Source organism: Vanessa tameamea, chromosome 25 (genome assembly GCF_037043105.1).
Source record: "Vanessa tameamea isolate UH-Manoa-2023 chromosome 25, ilVanTame1 primary haplotype, whole genome shotgun sequence".
NCBI lineage: Eukaryota > Metazoa > Arthropoda > Insecta > Lepidoptera > Nymphalidae > Vanessa > Vanessa tameamea.
The window spans coordinates 8222974-8237156 of NC_087333.1; the positions used below are offsets into that span (position 1 = coordinate 8222974).

Sequence of the window (14183 nt, forward strand, 5' to 3'; positions counted from 1 at the left end):
CGCTAGTATAATAGAATGAAGTCTCGCAAGTGTCAAACGTAGTTTTCACACACTTGATACTAAAGTTGTGTTGTGCGTCACTATCTAGACAAGTAATCTGAGACTATAGTAAATTATAGTGTATTTTTTTTAAGATTAATAAATAAAACCTTTCATCATCAATTTATTCCTTTATGTTAAAGCTAATTATCCAGTTCATAACTGTTATGTAAATTTCGAGTCTGTAGCTACTGAAGCCACATGATTCAATTTCCTCAGGAAATGCGAGAATTACAATATCCGCTACATAGTAATACTAATTTATATGCATAACGCGATTCTGTCGAGACAATTTATACATTATATTCAATTATGATAATCCTGTATGAAACTATCAACCAGTAAATGAATATTAAGTTCTGTCTCGTTTATTTTTGTGTAATGAGATTAAAAGGAAACTTAAAATGCAGGTAAAATACTTTTATTCATACGACCCAGGCAAATGCTTACAAATATTTATATGATGAGACTGGTGGTTTCAAGTTAAAAAATCTATAAATTTACACTACAGAATCAGCTCTGGTTAGAATTTTTATTTAAGATAGTTTATGTAATGTTATTAGAAATAAAAAATATATGTCAAAATTAATATTTTTATTGCAATTATAGACAATCATGAAATAAAACAACACAATAAAATCATTGTAGTTTATTTATTCACCAGCTGGAATATAATAATTAAAAACTTTGATCGACTTCGAAAAATTGTACGATATTATTATTAGCTTTTAATTGCCAAAAAGCCAACGTTAACTCAATCACACTGGTTACAAAGATTAAAAATTAACTTAGGTATTAAAAAAATCAAGTTCAGCCTTATCAAACAAAAGATCTTCTTTTGTGTCATCAGTGTATTCACAGCACCGCAGAGGTGTAAGTGAAGGGGTCACGTCGTAAGGGGTTTAACTGTTTATCGTAATAAACATTCCAGAGAGCGCCCTTCCCGCCAAGAAAACACTGGGAATGTAAATACTATAACGCAACATCAGAATGTCCTCTATTTAAGGACGAGGGAACTACATCCAGAACTGTTAGAAAGTTGTATAAAACTACAGAAGCAAAATGCGATAGTCCAGACGAGGACAAGGAAAGGTTGGTAAGTGTGAAGGAGATGCGAGGGAGTAGTAGTAGTTTAGTTCTCCTCGATCTCTTGCTCTTGCTCCTCGTCGAACTCCGCGTCCTCGTCGGCGGTCGCCTCCTGGTACTGTTGGTATTCAGAGACCAGATCGTTCATGTTGCTCTCGGCCTCGGTGAATTCCATCTCGTCCATGCCCTCGCCGGTGTACCAATGCAAGAAAGCCTTACGCCTGAACATAGCGGTGAACTGCTCGGAGATGCGCTTGAACAGCTCTTGGATGGCAGTGGAGTTGCCGATGAAGGTGGCGGCCATCTTAAGACCACGGGGCGGGATATCGCACACGGCGGTCTTGACGTTGTTGGGGATCCATTCGACGAAGTATGACGAGTTCTTGTTTTGGATGTTGAGCATCTGCTCGTCGACTTCCTTCATGGACATGCGACCACGGAAGATGGCGGCGACGGTGAGGTAACGGCCGTGACGTGGGTCGCAAGCCGCCATCATGTTCTTGGCGTCGAACATCTGTTGCGTGAGTTCGGGCACGGTGAGTGCACGGTATTGCTGGCTGCCACGAGACGTCAGCGGGGCGAAACCGGGCATGAAGAAGTGGAGACGTGGGAACGGCACCATGTTCACGGCCAGTTTGCGGAGATCCGCATTCAGCTGACCGGGGAACCTGAGACAGGTTGTAACTCCGGACATGGTGAGCGACACCAGGTGGTTGAGGTCGCCGTACGTGGGTGTGGACAATTTCAGCGTGCGGAAGCAGATGTCGTAGAGAGCCTCATTGTCGATACAGTAGGTTTCGTCTGTGTTTTCTACTAATTGATGGACTGAAAGCGTGGCGTTGTAAGGTTCGACTACTGTATCTGACACTTTAGGCGAGGGTACAACTGAATATGTGTTCATGATTCTGTCGGGATATTCTTCTCTGATTTTGGAGATAAGGAGTGTGCCCATACCGGATCCAGTACCGCCGCCGAGTGAGTGTGTGAGTTGGAAACCTTGGAGACAATCACAAGATTCTGCTTCCTTACGTACGACGTCTAAGACTGAGTCAACGAGTTCAGCACCCTCGGTGTAATGTCCCTTAGCCCAGTTGTTACCAGCACCGGATTGACCGAACACGAAGTTGTCCGGGCGGAAGATCTGTCCAAAAGGTCCTGAGCGGACAGAGTCCATGGTGCCGGGTTCCAAGTCGACAAGGATGGCGCGGGGCACATACTTGCCACCGGAGGCCTCATTGTAGTAAACGTTGATGCGCTCCAGCTGCAGGTCCGAGTCACCATGGTAGGCGCCGGTGGGGTCGATGCCATGCTCGTCGGAGATGATCTCCCAGAACTAAAAGAAAAGAAAAAATGTTATTTTCATCTTTTATTAACTGAAGTTATTACAGAAAGATATTTTTTTATTAAAACATTCATTTGACATTCATTTTTAATCACAAACTTTGTCTACTGTTATGACGATACGTTACGCAAATAATGAATCAGCAATAGCGTCGCCTAGGTAACAGGGTTCGTAAAACAGACCTTCCTTGCATGGTTGAATTGCAATACAATATTCACGCGGACGTTCTAGTTCTAAATGATATCGATCTAATACAGAACTGTTTCAATATGTATAGATAAAAAAGTCGTTACACAAAGCCGCCGCCTTATAAGCGGTGAACGTAAACCAAGTACGTTGCATAAATTTATTTACCTAGACTTGTCTGCCCATATAAGCACGAGGTTATCAGTAGGCGTTACGGAATATTTTAAAGAAATAAAATTACCTATTTATTTTTTACATATTTATGTATAGAACTAATTTTCTCTTTGATGAATCATTCATTACAGCGAGTCATCGTTTTTGACATTGAATATATTCAACGCAGAGATATTCTAGCGATAGCATCAGTAAATACATCCATGGGAAGAAGATTAAGATCATTACCACGGTAAGAGGTAATTGAAAATTTAGAATGGTGGGTGGATTATTATCGTGACAATGGAAGTGAATTCTGAATTAAAACTTCTGTTAAATAAAGAAGAATAAATTTGAAAGTCATCACTTCAATGTTGCCTTATAGAAATTACATTAAAAACAGCAATCAACTATTTCTTAGCCAAATGTTAACTGTATTAATTTTATCGCCATCTCAATCATGAGTCATGACTCATAATAACATAAATGGTAAGAGAACTCCCACGGATTTTGGCTGAACGTGATTGACTTTGACCAATAATTATCCATTTTTATATAAAAACAAAAATCGTAGCGAGCGAATTAAATGCGTTATTTGACAATTTAAATTTATGTACTTGATCTTCTAAATTTAATAGATTTTGTCAATATTTAAAATTACGGTATATTTTAATCTGTACCGTGGCAGTGACGGCATTTTTTTTTTAATACTGCAATGCATCCATGCTTGACTAATTTTAAATTGCTATCAAGTACATGAGTTGTGATTACCGTAATTTAGCTACTTATCTTATCATGACGTTATTTATTTCTAATAATCATAGATAAAAGTGAACACGTTGAAGCGTTTATAAATAAAATAGTTTAATCACAAATTGAAGAAACTCTTACTCTGTTTGAGTTGAAGAAATAAAAATAGTATTTTTTTAATTAAAATTTTAAAGTATATGTAAATGCGTTTATTAGCTTTCAAACGAAGTTTTGGTGTTATATTAACACATTAAGTGTTAAAGTGAATTCTGATATCATCAGCTGTTTCCGACCGGATTATTGGATGCGAGCCAAACTGGAGAGCTATCTCATCGATACGAGAGGGTCAAGTATTTTATGGTTAAAGTATAAAGTTGTATTTTATTTATTTATTTATTATTAACTTCTATCCGTGACATCGTTCTGTGCAGTTTGTTTAGATAAAAATATGCTTTTTCATTCGGCGATAAACACTTTCAAGTAGAGACTAGTCAGTTGTAAAATCGTTATGAAATAATATTTCATGTATAAGAAGAAATGAGAATACTTTCGAATGCTTTCTCTTTTTAAATACAAATTTCTTTTGTATTGATTTTTGGTGGATCTCGTTTTTAAAATATGTATTCTGAACTGACATAAGAAATTTAATTTATTCTTGTGATTTATGACCTAAATGCTTATTCTCACCCTTTTACTTTGTAGTGTAAAGTACCAAAGTAGGTCAGCTTTCGATCGAAATCGTGTATTTTCTACGGACGCGCACTAAGAACTCTTGGTGTACGCAGCTGTGCACATATCTACGCAACCGCTTCCTTTAAATCGCTAATTTATAATGACTGAACAATTTATTCAATTATAGAAATATTGCATTTATTCATTGATTGTCAATCCGAGAACAGACAACCGACGAAAGAAACTCAATTTTTAACTAGAGAGTTTATTCAGTTCTTATCCGTGATAACCACATTAATAACCGTTGCTCGTTTTCAGATTTGATTTGGTGGTATCACGACCACGATCTAGTTTTGAAGAATTGCATTTAAAATATAAATTGTATATATAATTGTTAAATTATTCAATATCTTAATTTAATCGATGTCTACTGACTAGTCGTACCGTATATAGAAGTCATCGATTATAAAAGCCACATTCCTTATAAATGGGTCATCGTTCCTTTTTCGTACTAACACGTCCATATACCAAGAATAGCAAGTATTAACTATATTCTATATTGTATATGACTAATATGCGACAGTATAATCGTATGACCGCTTCATGTTTTCAAAAACAGGATAAATCGACGGAAAACTTTTTGAAAATAGAACATAATTCAAATAATATTAATACAGATAATAAATAATCTTGTAATATTAATACATTTATATATGGATTAATAAATTAAGTCTTAAATTGTTAATTAAAAAACAGCGAAAACAGTACAGGATGCTGTGTAGAGTATCTTTTCCTTATCAGTTAAGTATGCAGGACACTAAAATGTTGCAAGTGTCCTGAAAAAATCAGATCGATTGGCGATCTTAGTCTATATATAAAATATTTTGATGCTTTCATAACTTCCTAACGATAGTTATTTTAGCCAACGCGGAAGATCGAACGCGGTCAACGAACTATACCTGGACATGCGCGCTCTTCCTATCTGGCAATTATGCTAATCGATTTTTTACGAAACATATTTCTAGACTAACAATTTTAATTCACGGCGAAAAGCACACCAAATATAATAAAAACACCGCTATTAAAACGCGGCTGTGTTATAAAAAAAAAAAAGGAAATAATCAATAATAACTTTTTTTTTTACGTTATAAAAAACCATGCCATATGGCGCTATTGCTCAGCCTGTATTTTAAAATTCGAACGTTACGAATAACGCCTTCCGATTGGTCGCCCTTTATCAGCAGGACGCGGATAACCTTGAGTGGGATTCTAAGTATGCGTGCCCCTCATAACGGTTTTTTGTACGAGTTAATAAAAAGAAATAGGTAACGGATGAAATGTTTTATAATCTCACTGATAATTTATATCTTGATGATAATAATAATATTATTGTATATTACATATCAAACAAACATCCGATGATAACGCTTCGTCAGAATCTATATTTAAAATTTGCATATATTTTATACGAAGTCGTAGCAAGTATGAACGTACGTGAAATGGCCGGCGAATGACGAAGAAACACGTGGATTAATCGGTCCATTCGCAGTATATGAGAACAGAAGAGTAACTAGAAGCCCGATATTGCGCAACGGGTGCAAATCGAATAAAAAAAAAGATAACTATGTGTTTGAGGGATTAGTCCTGGAATTATAAGACAAAAGAATTGGGGCATGCGCAAAATTAATTAATCGAAAAACGACCACACCCATTTTTCATGAGTTAGAACATAATTTTCAGTATGAGTAAGTGATAATTATTATCTCAATCCCAAAACATTTCGAATACTATGCGGTCAAGCAACTTTTTCTCCGTGACTGCGAGGCAACAGAGGCGTCACAAAATGCCGGCCGCGCGTACCCCGACGTAAACTCGGTAGAAAAAACAAAAGAATAACGAAAATTACCTTAGCGCCAATCTGGTTACCGCACTGACCGGCTTGGATGTGCACGATTTCCCTCATTTTGTTGAATGTGAACTTAATAAATTACTTAACACTAAATATTTCTGCTCCGCACGCACCACGTACTTTCGTGGTTGCTTGAAGAATAGTCAACTTTCGTTCCGACCCGAGCTATCCACGAAGGCATTCGACTAGTGCTGGACCAAAGCTCGTCGGTTATCGATAAGTTTTGCCGCATTGCGACATCACACATTTATTTATGCATATGTTTTTTTAAATTAAAATATTTTGGTTCATATGTAAATAAAGTTATTAATTATAATTTAACTCTTTTGAGACAGTCGTAAAGTTCATAAATCTGTAAAAAATTCAATGCTTTAACTTTAGGTTGCTAAATGTTGGTTGATAACTATTTTATGTATGTAAGAAAAGTCAATTGTACAATAAATATCGAAATTAGAACAAACAATATAAAGTAAGTATGTTCATTTTGGTATCATAAATATCTAGTAATAATTTGTTAAAATGCCTATTAATACCCCACTGCTAGGCTAAAGCCTCCTCTTCATTCGAGAAGAAGGTTAGGACGATACTGCTAGTTGATAGTTGACACACATGTAGCAGATTTAAGTAGTTGAAAGTTAAAGAATACGTAATGACTAATGAAGCACATAAAAAATCAACGGAGTTGGCCAATCTCGGCTTTGATAAATAATTGTAATCTTTTCATTAATTTATCAGGGCTTTTCCTTCTTGTACAAATGTAATTTAAAAATAGAACGAAATATTATCTGTCACCACTATCGGTTGTTGCGCTTTTAATTGAGTTTGTTACCAGTGAATTGGTTTTAAATAATATTTCACATTACTTGAAAGAAAAGTCTGACAACGTAACTATGAAACTTTCTAATTTGTATTGAATAATCTTAAAATATTGAGTTGATTAGTAGATAGAGTGAAACAAAATTAAGTCTATTTTAAATTGAATTAAATTGAAAAGTTTGAATTATTGCATGAATAAATTTATGAGTAAATTGATTTATTTTATCCATGGATCATCATCACGTCAGCTGCTATTTATGCTTAAAAAGGTAGATCTGATAACCCGAAGGTCATCAATTCTCAATTAGATATAATATTATTTTTTAAAAAAAACAGCATTTTCTTTAATAAATATTTATTTAGAGCTACAATTTTATAAAGCTAAATTATTACAAAATATTGATTACAAGGATTATTCTTAGACATCGGTTGATAATAAATAGTGTTTATGTTTAATTTTTAATAAATATTATAAATGTTAGTATTAAATAAAGTTTATTCCGCTATCGACACACGTACGTCCCTAAATTGATACTCCTCTCTGATTGGTTGGCGTCGCGATAGTATTAACAATGCTACCAACTGTTATGACAAAGCAATCGTTTCGCAACTTATTTAATTTTTTATACATTTTAAATTATTATGATAATATTTTAATTGTTACGTCATATCAGATTAACTGTTCTCGTTATTCTATATATATAAAAGGTAAAATTAAACTGCAGTTTTAGTGATTTACAGAAATTTCGGCGCAGATGTTTCGCCTTGTAAAGTTGGTATTGATCGCCGGCCGGCAGCCTACATTATTTTGTCTCAGGGTGGGGTTCGGAATTCCGGACCGATATGGAAGAATAGATTTTTATATTACTTGATGTATTTTATATTGTATTAATACTAAAGGGGCTGAGGATATAACGAGATTATTTCATTAAATAGATTGATATTGTTTTATTGAGGCAATAATATTACGTTGTTTTTAAACGAAAATGGTTTGTTATTATTCCTGAGTTTTGTTAATGTTGTAATCCCAAGATAGAAACTGATGAGACCTTATGAAAAGAGATGAAGAGTTTTGTTTATTATAATTGAATACACGGTTGTTTTTATGAGTAATTTCGCTTTGACCTTAGCGCCATATTGTATGATGTCACATTCAAGTAGTAAATATAAAACTGTTTTGAAATATGTATAGATATTATTTTTGCTTAAAATTATCGCGTGAAAATTGAGTCCGTAACTGTACTTATGTAATGCACACAGTTTTCTGTGTATAATCAATTTTTAAAAATGGAATTCCTACTAAATTTCGAACTTCGAACGAGGGAAAATAAAATTTAATTAAAACACAAGTGCATCAAATTCCTGTTTTTTTTATCAGTAGTACAATTTTAAAGCTGTTGAAGCTGTCGTATCTACTTATACAAAAATATTATACATATACACTAAAATCTCCGAAGCGCGCTGTATCATCTGCCTTTATATATACGGGTTTAGTGGATTTTTATGATCGTCTATATGTTAGTATATGTTCAAGTCGTTTTTGCTTTCTGTACTGTGAGTTCGGAGAGAACTAACTCATTGAATGCTTTTATTATAATAAATTGGTGATTTAATTACGGAGAGATATTTTTAATGAATAAAGTAATGTTTCGCGGTTAAGTATGTTTATAATTATAATAAAAGTAACCTTAATCAATTATATTAATACAATATCGCCGATTTGTGTATGGATTTCTATAAGCAGTAAGTGTCGTTATTACCTATTTGACCATCCAACAAAACTTCCAAAGATCAATACTTTCTAGTACTGTGCTGCCATCAGGTGACCCGTTTGTCTGACTGTCTTGCTTAGTTTTTAACTAAGAAATATGTTTGTGTGGAAATGTAATAAGGTTTACTAAGTTTTAAATGATAACAATGAACTAATATTAAAAATTTATGGATTTATAGACTGAACACGTAGCGATATTCAGAGCTATTTAGCCAGTGGAAAATTGACATATATTGTGCATAGTAGATGTTTTAATTTATTTTCAGTAGGACAACCAACAGTAGATACAATATCACATAAAGAACAAAATTATATTTCAAATTTATCTTGGTAAATATTCTATTATTTACAGGTAGTCTCGCCATGCACTATCAAGTTACACGACATGTATTAAAAATTATAAATTAAATATAATCAATGATTAGAGATGAGGATTATAATATATTTTTTTAAACTATTATATTATAAATATTAACTAATAAAACCACTAAAAGATATAATATATATCGATGGAGTGAGAACAGTATTTAAAACATAATATCCTTTAGTGTTAGTGGAATTATATATATATTGACGTGTATTGTTTGAATATTCGTGATCGGTGTTAACGCAGTATCTTTGTATATGTCTTGATGCTTAAATCTGATGTTACGACTTCGCAAAGTTAATACGTCCTTCCTGGTCCACTGTATTCATTTCTGTAATAAGATTCTACAGTAGTTTTTAACTTGGCCTATTAAAAAATTTCAAAGCTCATATCAAAAAAACATTGAATAAATAAGGCATATTACTCAATACAAGATTATATTAAAGACAAAAAAGCGTGGACTTGGTACTTATTGACTTCTTGGCAGGATGTATAAAAAAGTAATCGTACTTTACTGTCACACTCTGTATTTAAAATGGTGGAAAAGAGTAACTACTGAGTTTCTTGCCGGTTCTTCTCGGTATAGTCTACTTTCCGAACCGATGATAACTTTACATTGAATTCAACATTGTAACATGACGATTCAAATGAGCTTTTATGAGCCTTCTTGAATATAGAATATTTTGATGATAAGATAGAATATAAATTATTTCTACTGCGAAGCATTTCCACTGGACGATAACCCTAATATAATGCATTATACAGTTTCTGATTATTTTTAAAATTATTTGATAAATACTTATCGTTTTTATCTTTACTTAATGATATATTCCTTTATTATTTAGTTTCTGTTAACGACTTTATTTAGATTGAAATGAATCACTTATTAAAATAAATAATTATTGGAAATAATTGCATCATTTTTTCGATTACTTATTTTCTTAAGTTATTTACTATTAAGTCTACGTGAATACATATTTGTGGCCTAAAAGATAAAATCAATAACCTTTATTTTGGCTATCAGAAGATAAAAAGTGAACAATTTATAGTCTTTTCATATAATATAAACCATTTTACGTAATATTGTATGTATTAGTAATTTTAAGCCGGTTTTGTATAAACATATTTTTTTTTTAAATTGTAAGGCCGAATGTGTTTCTTATTTTACTTAAAAAAGTACTTTGGGCATTTTATCACCAGAACAGGAATCTGTGTACAATATAAAGGCGGACAAAATAGCTTAGCTTACAAGTAACGAGTACAAGTTTGCGGTACAAAATTCCGCCGTTTAGGCGCGTCCTATGCGGATGCAAAGGGAGAGCTATTCCAGTTACCTACTGCTATATTTAACTCACTACATTATATATACTCAAAGAAAAAGATCGACATTTATATTTCTATAATATTATTTCATAGCTTTATTTGACATTTAAGTTTTTTTTTTTAATTTGGCACCGGTTCTGTTTTTTACGGTTTTATTATGTAAGTACGTAAACATATTTCACTTAAACGGTTAAATTTATAATTCATAAAAATAAAGACAATATATAAATTAAACAATATATAGATTAAATTATTACTTTTTTTTACATTAATAAAATCGTTAAAGACTGAATATTCGGTTTCTAATTGAATAATAATGGTCACAGCCATTAGCTTATCAACGAGGGGTCATTAACCGAACGAGATGAGAGATAACTGCCTAAGATGCTGGGTACTAATCTGTTGAAATGCCAATGTCCTAGACATTAAGACATCCTAGGAATTAAATTAAGTAGCATTATCATTATTTAAAGTACATTATAGGAAATCTATGCAATATTAACTCTAGTAGCGGAACTCTATAGACACTATGCCTGAACTAAAATTTTAATTTCGAAGTTCTATATTTAAAAAATATACACAGAACAAATAGTGTTAGCACCTTTTTTTAGAAAAATAATATTATTTAATTAACGCATTTTTTTTATCATTATAATATTTAATTTAAATGGGAAGAATTCCTAAAAAAGGTAAAATATTTTTCCAAATTTATTCATAAAAAACATAACTCGATATAAAATCGATTTGATAGCGTCCTTCTTGTTTTGAATCCTGGTTAACTAGAGTATCTCCTAAGTTCTGAAGTAATTTTACAATCAACATTCCAAATCGATGAAAACTTTATTTGTAAATGACTAGACGCGGAAGGTTGATGTTCCATTTCATTTTGATATATTGCTAATAATATCTCGCTTGACTCAAATAATTTAAGTGAGATATTATTAGTCTGTATTCAATGCTTATTACAAAATAAACGGTTTTCGTAAATAAAAAATATTTTATAATCTAACGTCACTTTCAAGTTAAGAAAGAGGGTTTATCAATATATGTATATGGGAGCACTTTGGTTTATTGCTGAAATCATGGTCAGAGAGATGGACGCATACGAAATATTGACTTGTAAAATTAATATAATTGGTGCTACCTAAACAGTATAGTCATCACATATACCTACTACTGTAAACTAGAAATACATACTCTATTCGTAACATAATATGAAAAAAAGCCAAATAAACAACATTTGACAACAAATTGACGCGATATCATTAGTCGAAGGTCGAAGGCGAAAATTGGTGTATTGAAAGTCGACAAAACTGTTATCGGAATTTCGGAAGTATAATTTAAGTGGATATAAGTAACAGTGTTGTATTATAAATAAAGATATTAATCATAAACTCTTAACAGTGCACAATATAGCTGAGTTATTAGCAAATCGCATGAAATACGTAAATCTAAGGTTTGTTTATCTTTATTCCTACTTCGATTGGAATACAGGCAAAAGGGACATAAAATCTTAGTTCCCATGGTCCCATTGGCGATGTAAGGAATGGTTAATATTTCTTACAGCTTCAATGACCGTGATCGGTGATAACCAATGACTAGGTGACCTATTTGTCAGTGGGCGTAGGTATATTATAAAAAGTAATTGTTTGTTGTAAGGAACGTAATGTACAGTAAAGATACTGGGATTTGATTTCATAATTAAAAAAGAGTCGAAATCACTTGAATACAAATTTAATTGCAGAAAGTAACACGATTTCAGTCTCGAAAATTCCGATGCCGCCGTATTCAGATACAATACGATTCGTACATGTTGCAATAGTTCACGTAAAGTCAGCCATCTGTTCGATGAGAGAAATTCGCGGCGTCAGTACAGCGCCATATTTGCGAACCGTCTGCCGACGGATTTGGGGTCAGTGAAATACATTGCTCATTGCTGTACGTAACTATTTGTGTAGCATTTTGGTAAAGTGTTTTCGGTATTTTGGTAGCGCTTTGTGCGAGCCTCTTTGGTTATGTAACACTCACTTATCAGGGTTTTCAAGTTCGACACCAATATTGTATTGTATTCCATTCTGGTGTGAAAGATACTAACTACCTCATATATATAAGAAATAATTTAATTATTGTATCTATGTAACCACATGCATGGTGGTCACGACCCTCAGTAATGAGGAAACAACTAGGAAGAATCTATGTAACTGAGAGTCGGAAAAGAGTAACTACTGAGTTACTTGTCAATTCTACCGTTAGTAGGTTAATATTTAATTTAATCATATAAAATGTCATTTTGAAAATGCTCGCAAGAGCTCATTCGAAGTTTATTCTGGGTTTGATTCGGGCTTAGAGGCCACTTGGTGTTAGGAATGGTTCGTATTTCTTATAATGACCATTGTTACAATGTCTTTTAATAGAGATGACCAACAGGTAGCTCAGTCGTCATCTATATAAAGCTTAACTTAGTTTAATAATTTGTTTCAGAGAATAAACTAGATTATATGTATTTATCAATAACGATGACCTTGTAAATGAATTATAAAGAGAAAGGTCATTTGGATCTTAGTGTGAAAAATAAATTATAACGCATAAAAAGCGTATACCTGTGCCGTTTTACAAAAAAAAAAATACGAGCAATGTATTACATACAAGTTGCGAGCGTCACGATTTCAGTACACATGTTATATACTGTGATTATATACCGCAATACATAGTTTCGTAAACATGGTGACTAAGAAATACTTTCTCGTTTCGAACAGCGCCATATGTAAAACAAAATGGCCGCCTTCAAAGGTACTATCACGATTTTTTATGCATTACGATTTCGTAAAATAAAATTTTGTTTACATTTTTGCTTAAAAATAGATTTATATAAAAACTCTCAAAATGTAAAGCCAGCGAGTTTTTAAAATAAAACATTTTATATTTAAAATGAGTTCACTTATATTAAAAAATATAATCTGTGTATAAAAGATGGTCTCATTTAAATATTAAGATCTGGTTATTATTGAACATTAGTAATAAAATTAAATTTACAAATAATACGCATCACACGAATAAAACTCAATCGATTTAATGAAAGTTGGAAAAGCTCCAATAGCTCAAAGGTGCACGGGCTGTTTTTGTGAAGGGGTTGGGTTCCATCCTGAATTTTTGGGCTATAGTTGTTCCCAGTTCTAATACAGACTTTGACTTTAAATAGGGCGATGGGAACATAAATAAGTTTGAAGACACCCCAAGCACTCTTATTTAAATACGTTGCTCTACTGCAAATTGCTGGATATCCAAATATACACATCAGAAGTGAAAAATCCGACGTGAAAAACATTCTATCGCACAGGGTGTGTGATTTCCAAATAGATGCAAACTATACTAAATGTACTTTAATTGTACGTAATTGTACTAAAATTTCATCATCATCATTCATCTCAGTGAATCGACGTCGCGGGAGGGGTAACTTGGCTAAATTTCAAGTCCATCGGACCTATAGTTTCAGATATCTCGTGATATTTTGCTTAAATATATAATATATACATATTATTCCACTGTATTCTTCTACACAACCTGATATAACTCTTGCGATATATTAAAAAGGTGTCGTATAGAATGATTAAAAGATTTTTTATAACGTGGGAAGTAAGATCGACGTGATTCATTCAATTGCGTTCAATAAACACAAAATATTTCTTAATATATTATATATTAATAGTAATTAATTACTATTTGAGACTAGCTCGAGACTACTTAAGGACTTAATTTTGTAAAGGGTCTG

General features: G+C 32.8%; 3 protein-coding genes across 3 annotated transcripts in view; all 3 read right to left on the reverse strand.

Annotated features, from left to right (window-relative positions):
- The window catches only part of LOC113396223 (mitochondrial S-adenosylmethionine carrier protein-like), a 260338-nt gene that overhangs the window by 98410 nt on the left and 147745 nt on the right, over positions 1–14183 (reverse strand). The gene's annotated exons all lie outside the window — the stretch shown is intronic.
- The window catches only part of LOC113392855 (trafficking protein particle complex subunit 2-like protein), a 177136-nt gene that overhangs the window by 96942 nt on the left and 66011 nt on the right, over positions 1–14183 (reverse strand). The window lies entirely within an intron of this gene.
- On the reverse strand, positions 674–6329 carry LOC135194142 (tubulin beta-1 chain). The gene is made up of 2 exons (XM_064219011.1): positions 6135–6329; positions 674–2458 (listed from the first exon to the last, which is right to left on the reverse strand). The coding sequence occupies exons 1-2, from the start codon at positions 6189–6191 to the stop codon at positions 1172–1174; spliced, it is 1344 nt and encodes a 447-aa protein (XP_064075081.1). The 5' UTR covers positions 6192–6329; the 3' UTR covers positions 674–1171.